Here is a 24,820-nt window from a genome sequence, read left to right as displayed (position 1 = left end):
TATATTTTTCATAAATATTTCTGAAATTCAATCTATATATCAATTTTCGGAAAAATTATATAAAAGTTAAATACACAGGTATTGAAATCGAATTTAGTTTATAGAAAAAATTAAATTCATTTTACATTCTTATCTTCCTTATAGAGACATTTATTCAAACAAAATACCACCATGGATCAAATGTTTCCCACCTTCCATAAAAAAAAAGACAACTTGAGATGAATATCATACAGATTAACTTGACTTTGAAACAAACAAAAAAAATTCACTAGAACATAATGCAAGCATCTATAATCGAAAAATAAGGCATAAATCCATTGTAAACTAGAATTCTTCGCAACTGTGTCATAGAACAAAATCTTCCTACACTTCCTCTAACTTAGGGGGATCGATGAGCCTCTCACTTCAACTACTTTCATCTAGAATACTCTGAGCTCTATGGTTCAATCACAAATAGGGGCTGCAAGGAAACAAAAGAAATCAAACCTAAATAACACTGAGCAAGTAAATTGTAATGGATGAGTTATTAATCAGGAGGTTCTAGAAAATACTCACAGTGTCCAGGCTTACAGGCTTCGCATCTTCTGCAAGGATTTCAACTATGGTTCCTGACTCCTCGGCCTGTATAGTACACAATTTTTAAGTAAAAAGATACAAGAGAAAAACCACAGGACCATCAAGACAACAGAAAATCATACAAACTGTACATTTCTCATTTACTTTTGATATGTATCGCAAATTCGCAATTACAAACCAACAAATAAATCATCAAATTGAATCCTATAGTAGACAATAATGTTTAATGAAAACATTGTTGTGTGGAAGTGTCAACTATAATACATCCTTCAATAATTCAATATGTTTTGGCACTTCTATGTTGCATCTTGACCAAAAAACAGAGTAGCTCTTTCGAATTGAAGTACTAAATGTAATATGCCGATTGATTACACAAGCTGTTTTCTCCTGAGTATGAATTAAGAATAAATTACTAGTAGGACTTTTTCCTTTTTAATATTATACTTGGTTAAACTTAATTGTCACAAATTCCATATACAAATGTGAAGAACCACAACCTGCAGAAAAACCAGCCACTTAGAGGAAACTGTAAGGAACTCCAAAAATACTCTGACTCATACTTAGCTAATAAAATATAGAACAACTTATTTGCAATGAGATATCAAAAACGATAGGACCCTTGGTCCTAATGGTACAGTAACAATGTTTGGTTTTGATAATGGGTCAAGTGGCCGAACTATTGGACTCTATACTAAGGGGAAGGTTGTAGTGGGATGCAGAGGAGCTGAGTTGCAGATCGTTAGCATGTATATAGAGGGCAGGGCATGGTTACTGCAATCAAGCGGAGGAGGTTCATTTTGGTTATTAACCCTTTTGACTGGGCAGAGAAAGCATTTTCTATGAGGAGCTTTTGCTCTTGGTGAGGGAGTGATTATTGTATCTGCTCACTGAGCTTATTTTCAGCTTCGATAAAACCTTCATGTCCTAATTTATGAGATCCTAGCATTGGTTCCACCTGCTAGATCCAAGGGAAGATTGATACCAAATTTCAAATTATGAATATGTATACTAAAGTGATATGGAAAAGTATGGAGGATGATAGAAACTGGTTCAAATTAAGCTCATAAAGAATTTACAACTATTGATGAATAGAAAGAATGCACAAATTCCCTGGATTTCTGAGAGGTCCAGGACTCTCACTGGCTGACTAACTCCTCCTCTCAACCCTTATCACTATTCATAGGCAATCTGCCTATTTATTTCTTCTAACCACCTCAGCTTAACTGACTATGTAAGGTTCTCAACTAATAAATCTATCAATGCAGACCCTCTAAACATTTACCTTGTCCTCAAGGTTTTTCAGTCTATGACAGCTGAAATAAAGTCCATTCTGTGTCCTAGTTGGTTGAAACAGGATGTCCAAGATCTGATACCGGTTGATAGAACTAGTTCAGAATCTAAAGAATTTTCTTTATTGATGAACCCTAAATCCCAATTGTTGTGACAATGTGTAACAGCATCCTTGGCTAGGGTAGAAGATACAAATGAATGATTTCCCTTAATATCCAAGTTCTCAACCGTATTTATACACAACATGCCTTACTTCTTCTACTATCTCAGCTTGCACAACTAATCTAATTAACTCCTAACTAAATACTGTACCTGTCAGAGATTAGATAACCACAACATTTGCTCATTATCTGGGAGAAACATCAATGTTTTACAATGAGACTGAAACGATCAGAGACAAGGATTGGGACAAATAAGCCACAAACTAGAGAGAAATCTAAAGTCATTATAGAGATTGAAGGGGAAAACACAACCACTGAGGTCAACAATGAGAAAGACATTAAAGATGTGGAAAGTGATGTTGCAGAGAATTTGATCAAAATGAAGAAATCGCAATAAATTGGCTGTGGAGAAGAAGGCATTGTGGCCAAAACTGATTATCAAAGTCAGCAAGAACAAATCGGGGGCCACTAAAACAAAAACACCAGGAATTATGTTGTCAGTGAGGCCACAAGCCTACAAGTGGAGGTACTCTGTTTCCATCTTCACCAATTGGGAAGATATGATCTGTCATATAGTGAAGATGATAGACTAGAATCAAGGTTATCAAAGTGAGACTCAAATTGTGAATCGAATATTATAACAAATCATAAGGTGCATAATCCATAATTAAAAGAAAAATTATTTTCACATAATAAAGTCTTCTATCCAAACATCTCCCACCAGGTTGACTGCCTCAAATTCTCCAACCATAAATTTTCCTACCAGTTATAATTCAATAACTTCCCCAGTAAACTAACAGAAAAGATTTGAAAAATCACATTCACTGCCAGGCTTTTAGAGAGATAGGGGAAAGGGAAATCATGACCGAATCACCATTCTATTCTACTCCACATTTGAACACTTTCTTCAATTTTTATTAGCTCAATCTACTTCATAAAGAGGCGAAATTGAAATGCATATGTGCTGATAATATTTATTTTTACATTCCGCTGTTTTATCCATTACTAATCATTTATTGAGAATTGAAGAAGATTCGTTTTGCAAAAAAAGGATCATATATTTTTGTGGATTACACTAATTAATGTTTTGTATTATGTAAATAAGTGTTAATATAATCCTTACAAAAAGAAAAAGAAAATGCAAATAAAACTATCCCTCTTCTGTGGTACAATCTCTAAACTCTAGAGCACCAAATTCAACATTTTGATAATGCAAATAGAAATCATAGGTGCATGACAAATAAGGGAGGCAAAATTCACTAATTCAATTAACACTTGAAAATAAAAACAAATGTAAACCCTTTGAACTTACTTCTATTTCATTCATTAATTTCATTGCCTCGATGATGCATACAACTTGCCCCTTTTTGACTTTGTCTCCCACCTAAAGAAAAAACACCTTACATCAGGGTGCAAAAAACATGATACGAAAATACTAAATTATGTAGTAGATAAAATCTACCTCCACAAAGGCAGGTTCACCAGGTCCAGGACTTCGGTAGAATGTCCCTGCCATAGGAGATTTAAGAGGTGGAACTGATGATTTGGTTGACTTGAGAGCAGGGGGAGAAGTTGGTGTGGCAGTTGGATGAGCTACAGAAGTTGTTGGACTAGATGTTGGTGCGACAGGTGGCGGTGACATCATTGGCGGAAGGGGTGAGTACACCACCGTAGGTTGAGGAGCAGGTTGCAGCTCAGGCATGGCCTCCTTTTTCCTGATAGTTAGTTCAATGTCATACTGCTTCATCTTCAACTCCACAATGTCCCTTGAGTCAACAAGCCTGCAGGAGAAAATTGGACAATAAGGTTTCTGCAGCTGATTGCACCACTTCAATCATGCAGTGAAAAACTTATATCACGGCTATTACTAATAGAAGGAAGCAAGACTGAAGCATCTGCTTACTTGACAAGACTTGCAACTTGAGTAATAAACTGAGAGACCGATTCTTGAGTTGCCAACACTGAAGATGGTTCAGCTGAAGGTTTTGAGGGTTGTTCCTCATCCGATTTGGCTTTGATAGGAGTAGCATTGGAGGAACTGTCAAGGGCAACCTTGATGAAGCCAAAAAGATGACACCAACATTTATGTCACATGAGTAGATTTTTGTTTAGGTAATATTCAGAATACGTAAATCAACATATGCATCTGAACTTTAGGAGAAATTAAATTAGAAAACTTCTATAAAAATGAAGTGCATAAGTTGCTTTTATCATTTTACCTCTTCATTCTCTATTCTATAAATACTAGGGAAGAAGTTTATTCAGACAACAGTAAATGACAATCCCAATCCTACAATTTTCTAATGAATCATTATAAATCCACAATTTTCTAATGAATCATTATAAATCCACAATTTTCCATCCCATCTTAGGTACCCTCCAACAAATTCACAATTTTCCTTCAAGCTGCCCTCTTCACCAAAATCATATTTTGAGATCAACCATATATACTACATAGTAATTCAGTAAAGGGAAGAGTGATTACCTCATTCAGTTGCGCCTTGAACCTTGTGAAGGACAACGAATTACCAGGCTGCACACAAAATCAGACACATAAATTAGTAGCGCCATAATTGAAACATCAAAACAAAACATAAGACGTGCGTGTGTTGCTTTTGCAACATGGAAGACACAAACCTAAATTAAGTGAGAGGGAGATAGAAAAAAAGAACCTTGGTGGGGGGAAAACGTAGGTTGTTGGGCTTAGGAGAGAGGCGAAAAGAGTGTGTGAGAGGGAAATTGGTTGTGGCTTTGGTCGCAGGTGGCAAGGAAGAGGATGCCATGTTTCGCTGGTTGTCTGAAAAGAGTGAAAGTGAAACAGTGTGCAAAGAGCAGAGAGCAGAGAGCAGAGAGCAGAGAAGATGAAAGGAAGGGAAACAAAGAGTGATGGGTGGAACAGTGACACACGGCGCACATTCACTGGCTCTTCTTCAACCTCTCACTGTCACTCTCACAATTTTAATTAATGTCAAATTACTTATAATTTTTTTAAATATCTAGGTCTATAAATAAATAACATAATATTTCAAATTTATCATAAAAATAATAATTATACAGGTAAATAATTATGTCCTTCTGTTCATGTAGTTGACAATCTTTTTGATAAATTTTAAAATTAACCATTATTAGCTTCTTTCAATGTAATAATTACGATGTTGTTTTAATATTATCCTAAATAGATATTGGCATTAAAAGAAATTAATTTATTATTAACCATAAAATCATAAATGTAAGAGAATATTAGTTAATAATTATCCATACATCACACTCTACAAATTAATTAGAAGTAAGAAGAACTATTAACACCTCATCACAAAATCATGTAGTGAATTATAAAAAATACAATCAATGTATGGAAAAGTGTAAAAATTGGATGGACCTGATCAATTTGACTGATCCTCCTGTGGCTGGATAGATGTGTTTCTATCAATATACCATTGAGTTGGTTAACTCAATTTGAATTTGAAGTTAAATTCTCTGTCTAACACCATTTACACTTTTATTTTTCTATTTAGCACCTTTTTGTTTTTATTTATTTATATAGCACCATTTTGTTTTTATTTTTCTATCTAGCATTATTTTAAAAATAAATAAATAAATACTATATTAATTTTTTTTAATAATTTTAATTTTGAATATATTAAAAAATAAGTATTTTTAACGTTTAAAATAGTTAGAAATATAATTAATGAATAAAGAAATGAGTTTTTACAAAATAAAAATAAAAAAAGTAATAAATTAAAAAAAATTAATTTAATTTTTTTTTAAAAATGAAGAATATAAAAAATTAAACTCTACAACAATATAAAAGTTGAATCTATAAACATAAATTAATATTTGTTTTTATTATTATTGATAATGTAATCATGTTAATTTCAAGTAAAAAATACATGACATAATTATAAAAAAATCAAAGTCAATTAATATTAATTAATATTAAATGCACAAATAATATTGAAGTGTCTATCTACCCTAAATGCAAAATCTTAAAAAAAACTAATGCAATTGCTACACTTAATGCTTAAAAATGAGAATAAGAAAAATGTAAAAATAAATAAATATAGAAAATAAAAACAACAACATTGCAACATATCTTTCATGTTACTAAAGACTATTTGATGGAACTAAAAAATGAAGAGTATTGGCCTCCATACACTAGTCAAATACTATGTCCAAGTCCCGACTTGAAAATAACCTTAAAGGAGAGACCTGAAGTCGAATAAGGGTTTATATGAACATAAGAGAACAACATGATCGAACAAAAAAATGTTCATATTGTCAAACACCAGGGCACACAAAAAGAACATGTCCCAACATTATTGGATTGTGCACTTCTCGTCATTAATTATGTTATGTTTCATTTCGCACAAACTATTTAATGTATCATTGAAGAAAATATTAAATGAATGATCATATTTCATTTATTTTTCTTTTTATGATCAACATCTACTTATTTAGTATCGTTTTATATCTTTTATCTTTATCTTGTTTGGATTTTTATTTTTTTTATATCTTGTATATTTATCTGATTTTGTTTTGCCTTTTATTTTATATCTTATATGTTTTTAGTTATTATTATTTTTTTCTTTCATTGTTTATTTATTTTTGTTTTTTGTTTTTATTTTATTATCGTTGTTTTTATTTTCTATACTTATTTATTTTTGCATTTTTTTCTTCTAATTTTTAAGCATTAAGTGTAGCATTTGCATTAGTTTTTTTTTAGGATTTTGCATTTAGGGTAGACACTTCAATATTATTAGTGTGTCCACTATTAATTAATACTAATTGACTTTGGTTTTTTTATAATTATGTCCTGTATTTTTTACTTGAAATTAACATGATTACATCAGCAATAATAATAAAAATAAATACTAATTTATGTTTATATATTCAATTTTTATGTTGTTGTAGGGTTTAATTTCTTATTTTCTTCATTCTTAAAAAAAATAATTTTAAACTAAACATTTTTAATTTATTACTTTTTTTATTTTTATTCATTAATTATATTTTTAACTATTTTAAACATTAAAAATAATTATTTTTTAATGCATTAAAAATTAAAATTATCAACAACAAAAAATTTATTATTTTATTTATTTATTTTTTAAATGGTGCCAGATAGGGAAATAAAAAATAAAAGGGTGCTGGATAGGGAAATAAAAACAAAAGGGTGCTAGATAGGAAAATAAAAACAAAAGGGTGCTAGGGAAGTAAAAATGTAAATGGTGCTAGATAGGGAATTTACCCCATTTGAATTTTTTTTACTTTGTTGTTAAATTTAATATATATATATAACACTTTTAATTTTTTTATTACATTGTTTATTTGTATTTATTAATTTGTGGTTTTAATAAGGAAATTATTTTAGTGTTTAAAAAATATAAAATTACATTATCTTGAATTTTATTTATTATTTTTATTGGCATTTTATTAAATATATATTCTTTTTACAAAAAAATTTATGTTAGACATCATAGATAGGCTGACACCTTAAGTAACAACAATCATCTTTCATCACATGGAAAAAAAGTGTTATTATTAAAAAAAATATAAAAACACATATGTTAACACAACGATAGATAGACTATACATACCCATAAAGAATTCTAATAGTAGACTAGATAGAAGCCTCTTCTATCAATAAAATGGTTTTTTATTAATAAATATTTATTAAATATACATTTTGAATTTTATTATACTTACCAAATTAGGATAGATATATATAATATTTTAATGTAAATGGGTCTACTGTTTAATCACTAACATTGATATATCATTGATCGTGTTTAAATAAATGATTTAAAATTATACTATAAATAATTATTTGGTTGACTATGAGAAAAATTAGGCTAACAACATATAAAAAAACATTATTTTTATAATTTGTCATATATTATAATTTCATATAAATATAATTTTAAACTAATAATATTCATAACAACAATAATAAAAAGTTTAATTTAAAAAATATTTAATTTTAAAATCTGTTTTGGTACATACCAATCATTGTTAAATAAAATTCCAATCCCGTTACGCTTTAAGTTCTTTAATCTACTCATATGGTTTAATTAAAATTTAGAAAACGAAACTTTCATCCTTTTAATTATTTCAATCAACACTTATTAATATTTTTTTTTCTATTATCTGTTAAGGAAATCATTTCACCCAATACTCGTATAATTGATAAAAAAAAATATCATTTATCAATCAAATAGAACAATTTTATTTCTATATTTAAAATAAATTTGATATTTTTTAAAATTAATTATTAAAAAACAGATATCCCAATTTCAATGGTTTATCATTGTAAATTTAAAATAAACCCACATATTAACACATTTTTTTTATCAAAAATATGTTTCATATATTTAAAATGGTGTAGTTAATATGAATTTTTATTATATAAATGCAAAAATAGGTTAAAAGTAAAACACTGGTCTTGTAGATTTTCTATTACCACCTTATTTTATTGTTGTCAAAAAAGGTTAAGGTTGGTTTACTTGAACTGTGACATAACACCGTCATAGTTGGAGAAAAGAGGGTCGAACCAGATTGTGATCGGTGCAGAACAGAGACGAAGAAAAATGGCTATGGCTTTGAAGGCCACGCCAATCACGGTTGCGGGTTTCGTTTCAACAAAATCTTCCACTCTTCCACCCTTCAAATCATCGTTTCTCAGTTACCGCTGTAAGTCCCTGCATTTCTTCTAACCCATGTATGATCACGTGTTATCATTTTTGTGGTTGTTAATTTTTTTCATCCTTTGATTCACCCAAAAGCTGGGAAGGTTGAAAAACAAAATAGTTTGCAAGTTTTAGAGCCGTTTGATGGCAGAAATTTCATTTCACCAATCTAAGAAAAAGGGTGGTCGTAGTGATTGTAAAAGTATAATTTTTATGGTGTTCTTCAACTGAAACTTGATCATATGAATGGGGTCTTATTGCAGCTGGAGCACTGGAAGTTCCTGGTATGAGGGTATCCTACTCGGATAGATTGAAATGTAATTGTCACGGTGGCGGTGCCCTTGGTACTCAAATGAATCTTTTTAGCAGATTTGCTAGAGTTATCAAGGTAACCTTCGGATATGCATATAGTTGAGATTTTTGTTTTGATTCAGAGATGACATATGGAATTGATCTTTTTGTATTTCCTACTTTTGCTTCAACTTTTACTATGTGTTGATAAGTTTGAATTAATGCAGTCATATGCTAATGCCATTATAAGCTCCTTTGAAGACCCTGAGAAGATATTAGAACAAGCTGTGCTGGATATGAACAATGATTTGATAAAGGTTCGCCAAGCTACAGCACAGGTATGTAATGAGTTTTTGTTTTGTTCACATTTATAGTTTGTGTCCCTTTTTCCTGAGTGGTCAATTTATTATTTCACTTCAGGTCTGGGTTTTACTTTTATTAAATTTGTAAAAAAAAGGCACTGCTAATGTTTAAGGGTCTGAAGGATACTGAGCTGAATGAATGTTTTCAGTAAACATGTGTATTTTCTTTTCTCCAGGTTCTTGCATCTCAAAAGCAGTTAGAAGGCAAGTACAATTCTGTACAAAAAGCTTCTGATGAATGGTATTCATTTTTCATAGTTTTCTTTGGTTTAAAGAACTTCTATCTTTATTTGTTGCACTCATCATTCCTTGTTTGGTCGTTATTCTTCTTCTCTTCCCTTAATAATAGGTATCGAAGGGCACAGCTTGCTCTTCAGAGGGGAGACGAGGATCTTGCTCGTGAGGCTCTTAAGAGAAGGAAGTCTTATGCCGTATGCCACTTTCCTATCTGAAAGCTCTGTTGTATTTGAGATTATGTGTCATAAATGTGAATAATATGCATTTTATGATAGATCTTGACTTGTGATGAAGAATTTTATATGTACACAGTTCCCACATTATTTATGAATTTTTGTCAATAGATGAAAAAGGAAAGGGTATTCTTGTTAATTCTTTTACATTGAGTTGGTTATAATTGGTTTCGTTTCTGTTTGCTAGTTAAACTTGGTCACTGTTGGTTTCTCCAACTTTTCTCCTTTTTTTTTCTTTTTTTCCCTACTGTTTCCAATATTTTGAAATTTATTATAGCAGTAAGGAAATGCTTACAGTATCAGAGGCACTATAATTTTTTTATTTAAAGGAATCTCTAAACAAGTAATGTTTAGATTTATTCAATTGGCAAAGATCTTACTGGATTGTGCACTAGTTCATGTTTTTGTCAAAGAAACACACTATATTGATACAGCTTGTATGCATCTGATTCTTCTAGCCGGGGAATGGTGTCTTCTGAATTGTTATAGTATTTTCTTTTATTGTATTTACTATGATTGTTAGTTGACAAAGATGGCTTGTGATAAGTGACAATTGGTTGTGGTTGTTAATAGAAATCCTAAATACCTGTCACTAATCTAAAGTACCTTCCCTACTTATCTACTGAAAAGCCTTAAAAATATATTAGTGTTACTTCTTTTAATCAGCCTTTTTCTTGGCTTTACAAGATCGGTCTTTCAAAACAGCTCTTGTCAGATGAAAGCATCCCTTTGTTGTCATGGATATAAACTTGGAAACCAATGGCAAAGGAATGATTTCGTAATCCCTAATGACAACAGATACCATACTTGTTTTTTTTTTTGTTGTTGAAGTTATTGTAAACCCTCATAAAACAAGTTGTTTGACTTGAGAGAACATTGGTTTTGAACGTTGATTTCTGCCTTTTGCTTTGTGTGCATGTATGCATACTCGTTTATTATGTATCTGTGTTGTTCAGGACTTGTTGGTCATTATGAATTGAAAAAGTTGTTTGGGTAGATTGAAGTATGATATTGATTTCTGCCCTGTGCATTTGTATGTGCAAACTCATTTATTTTGTGTCTGTGTTATAAGTCATTATAAATTGAAAATAAGTTGTTTGGGTATATTGAAGTTGATTTCTGCCATTTGCATCATGTGGTGTTTACAGGATAATGCAACTGCTCTGAAGACACAGCTTGATCAGCAAAAGAATGTTGCTGATGATCTTGTGTCCAAAACACAGGTTAGTTGCCATATTTTATGTTAAGCTTGGCACTGGTTAGTTACCATTCCATAACTTTCCAAGAATACCTTAGTTAACTCGCCTTCTATCTTTTACTAATTTAAGTTATTTCCAATTCAAATTGAATGACAAGGAGGATAATGTGGAGGTGTGAGGTAGTTTGAGAGCTTAAATGGAAGACAATAAGAAAATGAAAACAGAACTAGGGAAGTGGAGTGAATTATGAGAGAAAGAATTGAAATCAGTAGTAATACGCATGTCGTCATCTGACAAACTTCAATCAATTTACAATTATACTATTTACATATAAATAAATTTTAATTTTGAATGGTAGAAGTAGAAGATGTATAATTCCCATTTTAATAGTAAACCACTTTCTTATGATTCATCTCTATATTGCAGGCATATGTATTTTATCTTGGTTAATGAAAACTTCTTGCTGCCACTTTAAGCTTGTGCTGTTTTGAACAAAGAAATACGTTTGTCAGACTATTATTGCATACTGTTGATAATGCTGAGTTCTTTTACAATAAATTAGCACTTTTTGGCCATCATGTTGGAGAAATTTGTGTGACTATTTTACAATTTTTTTCAACAGCTTTTGGAAAGCAAGATACAGGAGGCAAAGTCAAAGAAAGATACCCTCAAAGCAAGAGCTCAGTCTGCAAAGTTTGTCTTTGGCTCATCTTTCATCATTTAAAAGTCATGTTTGTCTATCACCTTTGTTCTTCTAAATTGCTAATTCTTTTTCTTTTCCTTAGGACTTCAACCGTAGTCAGTGAGATGGTGGGCAATATCAGCACAAGCAGTGCCCTTGCAGCTTTTGATAAGATGGAGGAAAAGGGTTAGTTTTCTTCTTTTTTTAATACTCTATTTAAAACCCTTTTGAATGCACCATATGGAAGAAACAGCTTCCATTCATGTATCAATAGTTGACAGTGCATATATCTTATACTATTTATTTTAATCAAACCTTTCAAACTTATTTGACTTTATTTTTCCAGTATTAACCATGGAAGCTCAGGCAGATGCATTGAATCAGTTGTCCACTGACAATCTTGAGGGGAAGGTAGTATAACTTATTGTATATAACTAAGCTGTATATCTTTTAAGATCGTTTTATCTTGAAACAAAACAAAGGGATTGTTTTATCTTGAAGTTTTGGGCTGTACATGTCACAAACAACTAAAGTTGGCCCGTGCTATTATTTCCCTGATCAAAATGCTTCTTTATTTTTATTATTAGTAATACTGCACTTATGTACAGATATATGTTTATGTGTGCTAGAAGTGGATCTGAAATTCATGGAACTCTTTCTATGGATTTATTGTAAACTATATAGTTTATGGTTGTTAATGCAAAACATTCACAGTTTGCGCTGCTGGAGAACTCTTCTGTCGATGATGATCTTGCAGAGTTAAAGAAAGAATTATCTGGAAGCTCTAAGGTGTTTCTCTATCTATGACTGTTTCACTTTCTCTATCTACTATTTATCAACACAAACATGTATATCTGGGGACTTAGAACTGACAATTTTTTATTGATATGAAATCCCATGTTATATATATCATAAGTAATGCAACACTGAAATTTGGAAGTAAAACATTCAATAATAAATTATTCAATAGTTTAACCATGTGATTGATTTGAATTTCAACTGGTGTTTCATTTATCCTCTCTTGAATTTAAATTTTCACTGGATATATCTATAACTGTTCATGGAATGTTAATAGGTTTACATGACTATAGTAAACAATCCAGGAGCATTGTTGGCTGATTACAATGAAGAGTCAAGGAACTAAATATTGTGATATTTTCATTTTCATTTTTCTATTTGCAGAAGGGAGAACTTCCACCAGGAAGAAGTGTTTCCAGCAACAAAGAATTTCCATTCCCTGACATGGAGCTTGAGAAAGAGCTTAATGAGCTCAGAAGAAGAGCAAGGGGGTACTAGCCTCTAGCTTCTCCCTTTTCTACACTTGACTTTTTTCTGGAGAAACAATTGCTGTAATAGATTTTTTTTTCCAAATCATTCCTTAGTAAAAATTAGTCTCTATTGATCACTCCTTTAATCAGATCAAGTTTTTCTCTGGCCAGTATACGTATTTAGGTCTGGTCTCCATTTTTTAGTCCTTTAATTAGAAATTGGAAACATTTGTAAATACTTGTTTAGTGCAGCAATCATATACATGAAGTGCTTTGGTTGGGTAACAAGCTATTGCAAAATAATTTGCCACGATTTTGTGATAAAAAAAAATGTATCACTGGAGTATCTTCTAGTATCTTCATATTTTCTGGGCTTTCCAGCATTTTCAATTTGAACTAATAAACTAAAACCTTGAGTTACCCCCAATGGCTGTAGTTCTGTCGTTGCCATTTTAACCTTGTTAGAGCCTACAAAATAATAGAAACTATCAAATATGAACTATAATTATAGTAAGAATTACATATTATTAGGAACTAAATTGACAACAATTTTAAATATGTATTTATTACTTTTCTAATTTTAAGAACTGTTATGGTAATGCTTCACCGATTTTAGAGATTAAAATGGTACATTACTCTTGTCAATGGACAGTTATTTTCTTTATGGATAAGTATGGTCATTTGGAATGCTGCACATTAAGAGAAAAACTTATTTCAAAACAAATCTTAAGACGCAGAAGCTATAAAAAAAACACTGGATTGCTTCAACCACTAGGATATTACTACTAATCCTAAAAAGTTTAAGCTATGACAAACTCACCTTCATCATTTGGGACACACAGGCCTACACCATACCTCTGCTATGCTATTCTGGAAAAATTGCAGCATCAATGTTGCATTTTAACTCTCTTGATGCTGGCTTCTACCAAAGAATAACATCCTCCACTGTTCTTCTTGGTTCCCCAGTTGGTTCCTGTAGAAGCTACATGAACTGGGGCATGGCACTCCTTTGTGTTGTAGCTCTCTATCAAGGGCACCCCTAACAGCACTTCAAACAAAGACTCTTATTTTGTTTGGAAATTTGGTCCTTCAAATAGCCTTCTGGATATAATTTCTTACTCTAGATAATTGAATTATTGTCGATCATCAAAACAAAATATGCTTCAAAATCTTCATTGATTCATATAACTTGTGACAAGCCTCTTAAGAAAGAGACATGAATGCTACAAGTTTAGGTTGTACTAACATGGTGTTATGTGTTACTTCTAAATTTAGATTACCAAATTCATATTTTCTTAGGAAAAAAAATATCAAATAGTAACAAGTTTTACTGATTCAATATTGGAGGGGAAAAATTAGTTTTTGAAGGAGTAAATTTAGGGTTTACTAAAATATTAATTTTATTTTGCAGAGTGGGCCAGGGAAGCCCAATGAATGATGCAAAATGAAGTAGATTGAGAAAGCCCTAGAGATAAAAAAAAATAGGCAGAAAAGGAGAAAGAAGAAGAGAGAGAGTGGTGGCGGCGATTCTGTCAGAACAATGGCTACTCTTCCCCTCCTCCGCCCAAGCTGCTTCCTTCCTACTCCCACCCTCAAACCCTCACTCCCCAGACACACACCCTTTCTCCCTCTCAAACTAAAAAACGGCGCCGTTGGGGCGCGCATGTCGAACACCTCTCCTCCGCCGACGGAGCGCCTCATCTCCATCGCCGCCTACACCCTCCCGTTCTTCAACTCTCTCCAGTACGGCCATTACCTCCTGGCGCAGTATCCTAAGCTCGCCGTGCTCTTCGATCCTGTCATCCCCTTCCTTGCCTTCTACAGATCCATCCCCTACGCCTCCTTCGTCGCCTTCTTCGCCCTCTACCTCGGCATCGTGCGAAACCCTAGCTTTCCCCGCTACGTCAGGTTCAACGCCATGCAAGCCGTCACCCTCGACGTTCTCCTCGTTCTGCCTCTCCTCATCACGCGCATCTTCTCCCCTGGCCGCGGCCCCATCATGATTTGGTCCAACAACGCCATTTTTGTCTTTAGCATGCTATGCTTCCTCTACGGCGCCGCTTCGTGTGTCTTGGGACGCACGCCGCATCTGCCCTTTGTCGCCGACGCTGCTTCCAGGCAAATATGATTTCATTAGGGCTTTTGCAGTTGCTTTTCTTTCTGCTTTCTTCCTTGTATTTAATCCCCAATCCAATCTTTCTGCATTTTTGTATCATACTTTTGCAAACCATTGATTCAATCCACCGATAACTTAGTTAACCTTTGTTTTCGCTTATAGATTGCTCTAAATGCAAATTCTACTACTTCTGATTTTGATAAACACCATGTTCTAAAGCAATTTGGTTCGAAAACTGTTCAGTTCAGTTGAGTTTGGTTCGAACCGGATATGTTTGTCTGTTTTGATTTTGGTGAATCCTTTTTCTGATTCGGGACAAGGAATTAACTGTGGAAGACGCCTCAATTTTGATTATTAAAATTAACCAATAAATTGTATTTAATTAATAAAGAAGTAATTTCATTAATGACTTGATTAAAAATACTTATCTTTTATTGTAACTATTTGCGAACTCGGTCGACTTAATCATGATCTACCCCGTAAAATTGATCTAGTTCAAATAGATATAACTATCTTTCTAACACAATTTTAGAAGTAGAAAATATATATTTTTTATATTTATGTATAAATTAGTTTTTATAATTGAGTAGTATTTTTTTTTCTCTTCTACATTTCACTATACGTGTTCCAATGAAGCTGAAAATGAGACGAACGTAATCTGATATATTTGAAAACAAAATTATACACCATCGTTTTCTAAAGCTCGTTTCATATTCGATCACAATCAATCACGGGGAATCTAACCATTTAATTTGTAATGCAAAATTCATGGAAGAATACTAGTTACACTTTCTTCTATCAAATGCTACAAAAATATATAATATTGTTTAGTCAATAAAATTTGCACAATATAAATTTGTTATCTTATTTGTATATATTTATTGTGCTACTCTTTTTTAAATTAGTTTAGTGTTGTATTATTAACGTAATTCAATGTGCTTCTTTCCATCGCTTAAGTATTATAAGTTCAATGTCAGTTTTTTACGTTTAAAATTCGTCATTAATCATTTTAACTTTTAGGCAAAAAGAATAGACAGTTTTAAACCGTCATACATTACCTATTTTCTTTCTTTTCTCATTCTTCACTTTTGATGAACCCATTTTAGGAAACCTCTCCCCATCGAAATTCCACAAATTTTTGTTGTCAATTTGAAATCATTGCAGGAAAGAACTAAAAAAGTAGTCAATGGGAGAGTTGAATTAGAGTGGAGGGGGTGTAAGACGAGGGAGATTTGCATATAGGGAAGGTCATGACGCTATTATATTGCTTGGGCATGCTCAACGGATCATGAGAAGAAAGGTTTATGGCATGGCTATGATCATATAATGAACACAGAAAAAAGAGAATTTAATTTCTGGTGATTTTAAGCAGTCATGAAAACAATAGACAATTTTACTATTCATTGCTACTGTGACAATTTCTAAAGAGAATTAAACCCAAAAAAATATGTATGATAAAGGTTTACAAAAAGTAGTACAGAAAAGAAGGGTTGAAAAAGGTGAGAATAAAACAAATCCCTAGAATAAATTAACTCCTTACCGCCTCAGCAAAAAGATGAGCATAATTGTTTGGTTAAATAAAATTGGAATCAAACTACTTAAAACACTAGTGCGTGAGTTTATCTGTAGCACGAGGACTGTAAATAGCAATTCGAATCAAACTACTATTTTTAAGCACAATAGCAAGAACTGCTCCAAAGTAAGGCAGATTACAAATTTGATTAATATCTGCAAAGCAACACAAGACCATAATTTAGCTACACCTAAGCTCAAGCTACATCCATCATCAGGAAAACAGTTCAACACAAGAAATTGCAAAATTATTTGTCCAACATGAGGTTCAACACCCACCTAAACTAGAGATTGTCATATCCATAAGATTCATAGCAATTGCTAATATCGATCATGACGCCTGAAAAAAATACAACGCGGATTAGGTACAGACACTAATTAAAGTAAAATTTTGCAATCAGTTATATGTACATGCACAACCCATGGATGTGTTAAAAATTCAACTACTGTTTTTTCTTCCTTTGATACTTGAAATCCCCACTTCTCTCTCTTAAGTATAACCAGGAACTAAGCTCATGAAATAATGGTAGATAAAGACTATCTTTCAACAGAAATATACTATGCTCCTAGTATGGTTATATACCAAAAGGTATGCTTTAAGAGTGACATCTACTAAGAGTGTCATTCATATTGGATCCCCTGCAGTTGTTTCGTATAGTTAAACAGACAGCAAATTGAGGGCAAAAACATCCAATTATACAGTCAGGGAAGCCTGTACCTATGTCGATCATAATCTCTAGTTCGCTCTCGGGATCTAGAGCGTGACCTCCTACGACTTCTTGATTCATAGCCGCGGGTGCGGTCGGAGACTCTGTCTCGGTCTCGCTCATGGCCACGATCTCTATCATAATGCCTGTCACGGTCCCTACTCCTACGATCATGGTCTCGCCCTTGTTCACGACTTTCACCACGTTCACGGTCCCTACTTGACTCCCTGTCTTGATCCTTGCTTCTTTCTTTTGATCTATACCAAATAAATGCAGAAGATTTTTAGCTAAATTTAAAAATTATTTAACTGCCCATCATTAAGCAATGATATTTACCTCCTGTCTTCATGCCGATCAGTCTTTCGGCTTTTGTTCCTTTCTTCCTGAGACAGAAAATAGAATAGTCTGAGATCATCCCTCTATCCAATTAAAATAAAAGTTCATCTATCATTGAAGAACACTCAAAATAGACAAATACACTAGACGTTCCCCAGAACACAAACCCCTGACCGAACATAGTCAACCTCACCCTTTGATTCTTCCTTTTTCCTAGGAATGGTCAATTTGAAATAATCACAAGTAACATTTAGACATAACAATTGCAGAAAAGAAGTCTCTTTAGTATTGAACAACATTTAACAAATCAACAAACTTTTCTGACATGTGATAGTGTGGGTGACCAAAACTGGGGGCACAAGTAACAAACCTATCAGCAAATAAAAAATATATAAAAAATAAAGGTCTAGATGTAAAATGTACATGATAGCCAATTGATGAGAGATGCCGTTTATCAACAAAGGTTGGATAGTTTAATATAAGTATAAATATCTCATTTAAGAAAGACAACAGGTTATGTAAATGATAGAGCAAACATAAAAATTATAGATATACAAATTGCATATAAATTCACAGTTTGCAGGCTTCCAGACCAAATAGATATTTTATCAATGAAGATTGAAGACCAACAAAATGTAGAAAGGAAAAAGAAAAACTCCGTTAGAGAACTCATCATATACTACATGGGAATCTCCGTAGACCCCAAACCAAACATGATGGATTTAGATCATGGACTTAATTTAAAAGCAGTTACGCCATTATTCTCATACTCCTTTTCTTCATACAACTCAAAAAGTCATACTCTTTTTCTTCATACAACTCAAAAAGAGATGAAAACACTACGGCTCTAAAAATCATGTTGCAACTTGCAACTAAACTGGAAAATCCTAACATTTCTCTCCATATAAAAAAGATAATACATATTCAAGAACCTGCTTTAGAATAGAATAAAACAAAATATCAGAAATGCATTAAAGATGTCTGTCTTACTTGAAGTTCTGCTAACTTCTCACGAATCTGCATATACCCTAAATGAAGTTTCCCTCCAAAATGATCAGCTAATCGGCGATCACTGTAAATAATAATACAAATCAAACTGTTCAAGCAAAATATACAAAAAAAAACACATCAAGAGAATAATATATTGATGTATGGCATTATTTCCCCAAAAACTTCTAGGCAAGAATATCATGATCTACAAGCAAAAAACAGAAAAGACGCACATTCTTTAGCTGCAAAAGTTATCCTCGTAAAACTGGCACAAGAGCCTGCTGGTGACAAGGAGGTATTACTAACGGGTCAAAAGCTGAAGCACTTGAAACCCCAAATTCTAACACCATAAATCCCTTGCAAAAATAAAGGGAAAAGGGAAAAGATGAAGGGAGGGACAAAATCAGTTGTTACCTGTCATAAACACTCAAAAATGCTCCACAAATGTCGCACACACGAAGCTTCTGATCAGTCTGAATTGTTATGTACGAGTAAAAGAGTCGTAAGAATCATTACAGTTATGTGTACACACATAAATATATATATATATATATATTAATTATAATATAAAATATAAGCCATAGATTTTTAGGCAAAAGGTTAATAAAAAAAAAAAACTAGGCATGCCAAATTGAAGATGTAATTATTTAACCATATAAAATTAGTTACAGATCATGGAAAATTTACTCACAATCCGCACATCTGCAGCAGTATACTTAGATGAATCCAACACTGGCTCTTGCCTGGCAGGAAGCTGAAATAGAACAAATAAGATCATTAGAGCCACTAGATGAATATAATCTAGAAATTAATGAGGAAAGAAAACAAACACACCAGTACAAATATTTCTGTAACTTTGTATAGTAATCAATAACAAAATAAAACATGAAAGACCTTCTTAAGTGCTTCAGCCTCTTCCATTGCTTTTTGAGCTTCATCAACCATTCCTTGCTCACCTGTTCATTAAAAAAATACATATCATTAGATAAAAAGGAGGGAGCCTTTTTAAAAAAGACAATTGTTCATATCTTATGATTTGCTAAGCTGAAGGCAAAGAACATAGCTTGAGGTTCAAATTTGCTTTTTAAAGCTAAACATATGCAAAACCAAGATAAAAAAAAAATGCTATCATGAGCCATGATTACCAGGCAGAAGTCAATTATATTGATATTAGAACACAAGCAAACCAAATCTTCTAAGTGGCTAAACCTATATAAAAACAGATCATATTGATGGTAAAGCTTTTCTGTGACATGCAATTTAACACCAAAATATTATTGGTTTCATTCTTTTCTAAAGACAAATCCTCCTACTGATTTTACAGCAATATCGGATCATTAACTGTTTATATTTCTGATACAGGAGAAGGGGCTAGTAATCATATTTACTGATGCCATTTTAACCTTCATATCATATGCATTATTTTAAGGGGAATCGGAATTGCAGATGACCTTCATATAAACCAGAGTGTGCTGATTTCCTTAAGACAACAAATGGATTGATCTGAAGGGTTACTAAAATACCTCAAGAGAGAGACCAGTATAAAATATTATCATTAGGTTTTACTGCCAAATTACACTATCAGTCCTTTTGAGATGGTGCTTGTGCTCTCTTTTTCTATCTGTTACTCCAGAAATCTATCAGATTGTTTGTTCATAACGATATAATGCACTAAGGATGCATCAGCATTTGAAAAACATGCAAATAGAAAGTTTTTCAGAGCTACTTAAATTCCAAAGGGCTTCTTTATACACAATTACAACAGTCTGCTTGGGATTGTATTTACTGTTCATAATAGTCTGCTTGGGATTGTATTTAAAACAGTCTGCTCAACTATTCATAATATAGCATATAATCAAAATTTAGTACAAATGGTCTTAACTGAGTTCGGCCTGCCTAAAATTTAAGCAAATAAACAATAAAAAATATAAGTGAGCTGTATAAAGACTATCACTGACTTACCAAGATCCTCGGCCTTCTTCAGCTTTTCATTTATCATCTCTTGTGTTCGAGGATCAGGGGCAACTACAGGAATGGGTGCCAAAGGTGGTGGATTTGGCAGAGGTGTTGGTAAAGATGCCCTATCTTTGTTAAAGGCATCTAAAAGAAGCATAGACTGTTTGGAAATTGATAGAAAGCCAAATGAGTTATTAGTAGCTCCTCATAAAATTGAAATCAGAGAATTATCTCCTCTAACAACATTGAGTTACTAAAATAAAGTAACACTCACAAATGGGATATTCATGTTCAAGGGAGATCACTGACCTGCTTGTCTGCTCTCTTAGTTCTAAGCTCCTCTACAACCTCTAGAGCTCGAATCTTGAGATCTGTCTTTCCTTCAAGATCTGCAAATTCAATTTAGAGTGTCTTAGATAAAGTCACAAACCTCGATGACCAAGCCTTTTCCCAATCATTAAGTTCAGCTAAATGGATCAACTGAGCCTTTTCCAATCAGTAAGTTCAGCTGAGGATTAAATGACTCTCTAATGTTTTATAGTACCAAAGCAGAAAAAAATAACAAAGACCAGTTTTGCACAAATTAAGAGATGCTTCAAACTGAAAATATTCGCATCAGCTATGACTCTCGTAACATAAGATTAATATTTTGAACCATCAATAAAAATAAGCAAGTTCAAATACTTCAAGAATTGAACTTCTTTTCACTGGATTGACAAGTATTATTGATAAATGGCATATTGAATAGATGTTTGAATGATAAACGATAATCTAATATCACCAATGAAGCTTTGGTACTAAGTAACACATCAACTTTGAGCTAAGAATAAAAGCATTTAATCAAATATCAATAAGTTTAAATCTAATCAATGATCTACAGTCTTCATACTACTAGAATTTACCCGACTATAATATATGAGTCATCCAGGACCTTAATTACCTATTATACACCAGGGTCCATTCAATCCCTAAAACAAAACACAGCCATCAAGCAATGTTATGATTAAAAATGATCATGTTCAACCTAAGAAGCTACAACTCTGGGACAAAATGTATCACTCAGTCTATAGTGATAACAGATCCAAGTAACGAATTATCTCCGCTACCAATCCATACTTCTCTACAGTTAAAGACATCCCTACTTATTTAAAAGCAGGTCCAGTACAGTACCGTATTGATCAGCTTCTTTCAACTTCTCTTTAATTTGCTTAGACAGCTCAAGCACCTCAAGCGTCTGCAAACCCGAAACAGAGTAGTATTAACAGAATAATATTACTTATCACAACTCACCACTGGCAAACCTAACACAACAAGAACTCAATCAAGACTCACCTGAGTAACTTCAGAGACAGAAATCGCAATGGCAGCCTTTGCATCCTCGTCCTCGAGCCGCTTGAGAGCTCTGCCAATCTTCCTATCACACTCACCAATAAGCTTATCTATAACATCCTCCAATTCCCTGTCATAATTATCAGTCCCTTTCCCCTTTGCCTCCTCGTATCTAAAATCAGTTAAGCAACAACAGTAACACAAACACAACAAAGGCACTGCATCTAAATGACACAGACATCCAAAACTCTTTTTCATAGTTTAGTGTCGAAATTAAGGCAACGAAACGGCATAAGAAGACCTAAAATCCAACGAAATTGTTTTTGCTTCGATTGCAATACCCTAGCCCTAGAGATCGATAAGGATACTCTTTCCGGAGCTGAAGGGAGTGGACCTTAGGGCAAGGTCCCATATCCATTTTCTGAAACGGAAACAGCGAAATACAGAATGAGATAACCAAAACCAAAGCCCTAGAATGCGAGAACAAATGGCGAAACAGAAGAAGTTACCGTTAACTGGAAGAGTTCGTGAGGACAGAGACCGACAAGGTAGAGACGACAGACGTCGCGATCGTAGTATTTGCGATTGACTTCACGAACATCGCCGTTACGGTTGGCTCCCATCAACACATCGAGCTGCTTCCGTATAGCATCCATGGCTGCTCGCTGACACGAACTTCAGTGCTGCTATGCTATTAGCCTTTCTTCTTCTTCTTCTTCTTTACTCTTGTGCTGTGTTTTTATCGTGGGTTTGGGTTGTTGAGAGTTGGGGATCTGAAACGAAAATTTACTCTCAGAAACACTATAATGTTATGTCTTCCAGTATTAGGGTTAAGAGAGGTGCAGGTGGTGGTAGTGCTGTCCCTTGTTTTCATGTAACTATAATTTATAACTATTAATAATTAAAATTCATTTATTTTACAATTTATTTCAACTGGTAAACAAATAATATTAAATTTAATATTATTAGAAAAAAAAACACATATAAAAAAATGACACAATTCAAGTATAGTCAATAAATTATTCAGATATGATTAGGAACATAAGAATAAAATATTAGAGTTACAAATTTTAACTGTTTTTCTCCTTTTCGCTAAAAATAAACTACAAGAATCTAATTAAACATTGAGAGATATAATTACTAAAAAAATATATATGCATATAAGTTACACTTAAAAAAATAATTATAAAAAAAATACATAACAATTAAATTTCATTCTATTAACATTTCATTCTATATTTCTAAAAAATATGAGATAACAAATATTATATCATAAAACTAATATTATTGCTAAATAAAGGAAAAGAGAGTTGTTTTTTTCTTCAAAAATAGAAGAAGACGGGTGAGAAATGAGCAAGAGTTTCTATTTTTTAAAAATATTTTTTCACTTTTTATTATATTTAGTTTTATATTTTACTATTTGGATGTGGGAGTAACTTAATCATCAATTCCAATTTTTGCTTCCATAAATTTTTATTAAAAGTAAAGTAATATATGAACTGAAATTGTTGATTTTGAATGTTATATATTGATTTAAAGTTAATAAGTTACTGAAAATGTTTGTGATTAAGAATTGAAAGTGTTTGGATAGTAATACAATTGAATTGGATTTGAATAGTTTGTTGAATTACTTAAAATGTGATGAGAATTGGTTGTTTGATCTTAAATAATGATTGACTTAAAAAACTTATGAGTAATAACTCTTAGTTTAAAGTGTATGTTATTAAAATTATGAGTTGAATTGAATGACATTTGGTTCAGTAATATAACATATTTAAGCATATATTTTTGCATATCTCAATCAAGCGATAATAAAATGAAAAAAATGTGTTCTCGGGTCCCTTCTCGCTCAAACAAAATCTATGATGAAATTCTAGGTGCTCTTGGGTTGAATCTCGCTCAAGCGAGAGAATTTTTGCTTGAGCGATTCTTGCTCTAGCGAGAAAATTCTCACTCAAGCTATAGTCTTTGTAAATAAATAAATAAAATCTTATTATTTTTTTTCTTTTTTTTGCTTTAGAAAGCCTGATGCATTATTGCTTTTAAGTGGAAATTATAATTTTTATTTAAAAATGTGATTAAAGGAACTTAATTATATGTTTACGTGAAATTTGAGATATTTAAATTGTTTAAAAAAGTTTAAAATATGATGTGATTGAATTGTGTATTGATGTGTTACATGAGGTATGGAAATGATGTGAAAGTGTGATCAAGACATTGTATTTTCAGGAAAGGAAATACCGTGTTGAAATTTGTTATTAGGGTTGTAAGTGTCTTATGAATGAGACGATTTCATCTTTACTGGTATAATGGAGTCACATAAATGAAGTTATTCAGTTGGTGAGAGTTAAGGAGGTTCATTTGCCCGAGTCTGAGATTTGAAATAACTGATTAGAGTAGATCAAATGGATTTACCCTGAGGTGATGAATATTGAGATGATTATGCGCATGACTCTGTGGATTCATATGACAGGTGTAGGTCTCAGGATGCTAATTTCAAATACACGAGTCTTTCAAAAGTAATTCGAGTGTTTGAGTATGTGAGTCAGTAGAAATATGACAGGAATAATGTGGAAGATAAATGTGATATACACTTAATAACTTTGTGCAAATTATAGAATTTGATGGATTGTGCTTTTAAAAGTTTATTTTGTATTAAAATTATTAAAAATAGCTAGGTTACCCTATGTTTTGTGTTTGTTTTATTTAATTTGTGATGATCGTGTTAATTTACACAGAAGCATATGAAGTTGTAGGTAATAAAACTTTTTCGTGAGCACCCGTTAGGAATGAGATGAACAAATATTTTCATTTTAAATGTTTTGTTTGTAA

General features: G+C 32.4%; 4 protein-coding genes across 8 annotated transcripts; 2 read left to right on the top strand and 2 right to left on the bottom strand.

The window, feature by feature from the left end:
- Positions 1-172: 172 nt before the first annotated feature.
- Positions 173-5,002, bottom strand: LOC137823614 (biotin carboxyl carrier protein of acetyl-CoA carboxylase, chloroplastic). The gene is made up of 7 exons (XM_068628821.1): positions 4,700-5,002; positions 4,513-4,560; positions 3,931-4,079; positions 3,490-3,808; positions 3,340-3,411; positions 556-621; positions 173-460 (listed from the first exon to the last, which is right to left on the bottom strand). The coding sequence occupies exons 1-7, from the start codon at positions 4,808-4,810 to the stop codon at positions 437-439; spliced, it is 789 nt and encodes a 262-aa protein (XP_068484922.1). The 5' UTR covers positions 4,811-5,002; the 3' UTR covers positions 173-436.
- Positions 5,003-8,462: 3,460 nt separating this feature from the next.
- Positions 8,463-13,267, top strand: PTAC4 (plastid transcriptionally active 4). Its single transcript, XM_068629269.2, has 11 exons — positions 8,463-8,714; positions 8,974-9,098; positions 9,229-9,339; positions 9,540-9,604; positions 9,713-9,794; positions 10,982-11,056; positions 11,655-11,725; positions 11,818-11,900; positions 12,061-12,125; positions 12,429-12,503; positions 12,897-13,267. Exons 1-11 carry the CDS (start codon positions 8,612-8,614, stop codon positions 13,008-13,010), a joined length of 969 nt encoding a protein of 322 aa, XP_068485370.1. The 5' UTR covers positions 8,463-8,611; the 3' UTR covers positions 13,011-13,267.
- Positions 13,268-14,373: 1,106 nt separating this feature from the next.
- On the top strand, positions 14,374-15,241 carry TIC20-II (chloroplast import component Tic20-II). The gene has a single exon (XM_068629271.2). It carries the CDS (start codon positions 14,523-14,525, stop codon positions 15,108-15,110), a length of 588 nt encoding a protein of 195 aa, XP_068485372.1. The 5' UTR covers positions 14,374-14,522; the 3' UTR covers positions 15,111-15,241.
- A 1,501-nt stretch (positions 15,242-16,742) lies between these two features.
- On the bottom strand, positions 16,743-22,870 carry LOC137823922 (U1 snRNP-associated protein usp106). 5 transcript variants are annotated; one of them, XR_016514717.1, is made up of 14 exons: positions 22,498-22,870; positions 22,357-22,409; positions 21,992-22,160; positions 21,830-21,893; positions 20,969-21,048; positions 20,666-20,819; positions 19,598-19,659; positions 19,395-19,457; positions 19,118-19,176; positions 18,937-18,984; positions 18,704-18,785; positions 17,714-17,760; positions 17,389-17,634; positions 16,743-17,010 (listed from the first exon to the last, which is right to left on the bottom strand). XR_016514717.1 is itself a non-coding variant. In XM_068629267.2 (13 exons), the coding sequence occupies exons 1-13, from the start codon at positions 22,642-22,644 to the stop codon at positions 16,992-16,994; spliced, it is 1,245 nt and encodes a 414-aa protein (XP_068485368.1). In that variant the 5' UTR covers positions 22,645-22,870; the 3' UTR covers positions 16,743-16,991. The 5 variants fall into 5 exon arrangements, 3 of the variants coding, with proteins under 3 accessions (XP_068485368.1, XP_090149874.1, XP_090149875.1); XR_016514718.1 differs by having other exon boundaries at positions 18,937-18,981; XM_068629267.2 differs by lacking the exon at positions 18,937-18,984.
- Positions 22,871-24,820: the final 1,950 nt, after the last annotated feature.

The sequence above is a fragment of the Phaseolus vulgaris genome, chromosome 8 (genome assembly GCF_051622355.1).
Source record: "Phaseolus vulgaris cultivar YP4 chromosome 8, ASM5162235v1, whole genome shotgun sequence".
Lineage (NCBI taxonomy): Eukaryota > Viridiplantae > Streptophyta > Magnoliopsida > Fabales > Fabaceae > Phaseolus > Phaseolus vulgaris.
This window is presented reverse-complemented; position numbering and strand designations above follow the sequence as displayed.

Excerpts from the sequence above, each read along its gene's own strand:
- TIC20-II (XM_068629271.2), top strand. The coding sequence starts at position 14,523 with ATGGCTACTCTTCCCCTCCTCCGCCCAAGCTGCTTCCTTCCTACTCCC.
- PTAC4 (XM_068629269.2), top strand. The coding sequence starts at position 8,612 with ATGGCTATGGCTTTGAAGGCCACGCCAATCACGGTTGCGGGTTTCGTT. Across the intron at positions 9,340-9,539 it reads TTCGCCAAGCTACAGCACAG|GTTCTTGCATCTCAAAAGCA; the intron begins GTATGTAATGAG and ends TCTTTTCTCCAG. Across the intron at positions 12,126-12,428 it reads CTGACAATCTTGAGGGGAAG|TTTGCGCTGCTGGAGAACTC; the intron begins GTAGTATAACTT and ends AAACATTCACAG.
- LOC137823614 (XM_068628821.1), bottom strand. The coding sequence starts at position 4,810 with ATGGCATCCTCTTCCTTGCCACCTGCGACCAAAGCCACAACCAATTTC. Across the intron at positions 4,561-4,699 it reads TACGTTTTCCCCCCACCAAG|CCTGGTAATTCGTTGTCCTT; the intron begins GTTCTTTTTTTC and ends TTTTGTGTGCAG. Across the intron at positions 622-3,339 it reads AATTAATGAATGAAATAGAA|GCCGAGGAGTCAGGAACCAT; the intron begins GTAAGTTCAAAG and ends TGTACTATACAG.
- LOC137823922 (XM_068629267.2), bottom strand. The coding sequence starts at position 22,644 with ATGGATGCTATACGGAAGCAGCTCGATGTGTTGATGGGAGCCAACCGT. Across the intron at positions 19,177-19,394 it reads CTGCTGCAGATGTGCGGATT|ACTGATCAGAAGCTTCGTGT; the intron begins GTGAGTAAATTT and ends ATAACAATTCAG. Across the intron at positions 18,786-19,117 it reads TTTTTGAGTGTTTATGACAG|TGATCGCCGATTAGCTGATC; the intron begins GTAACAACTGAT and ends TATTATTTACAG.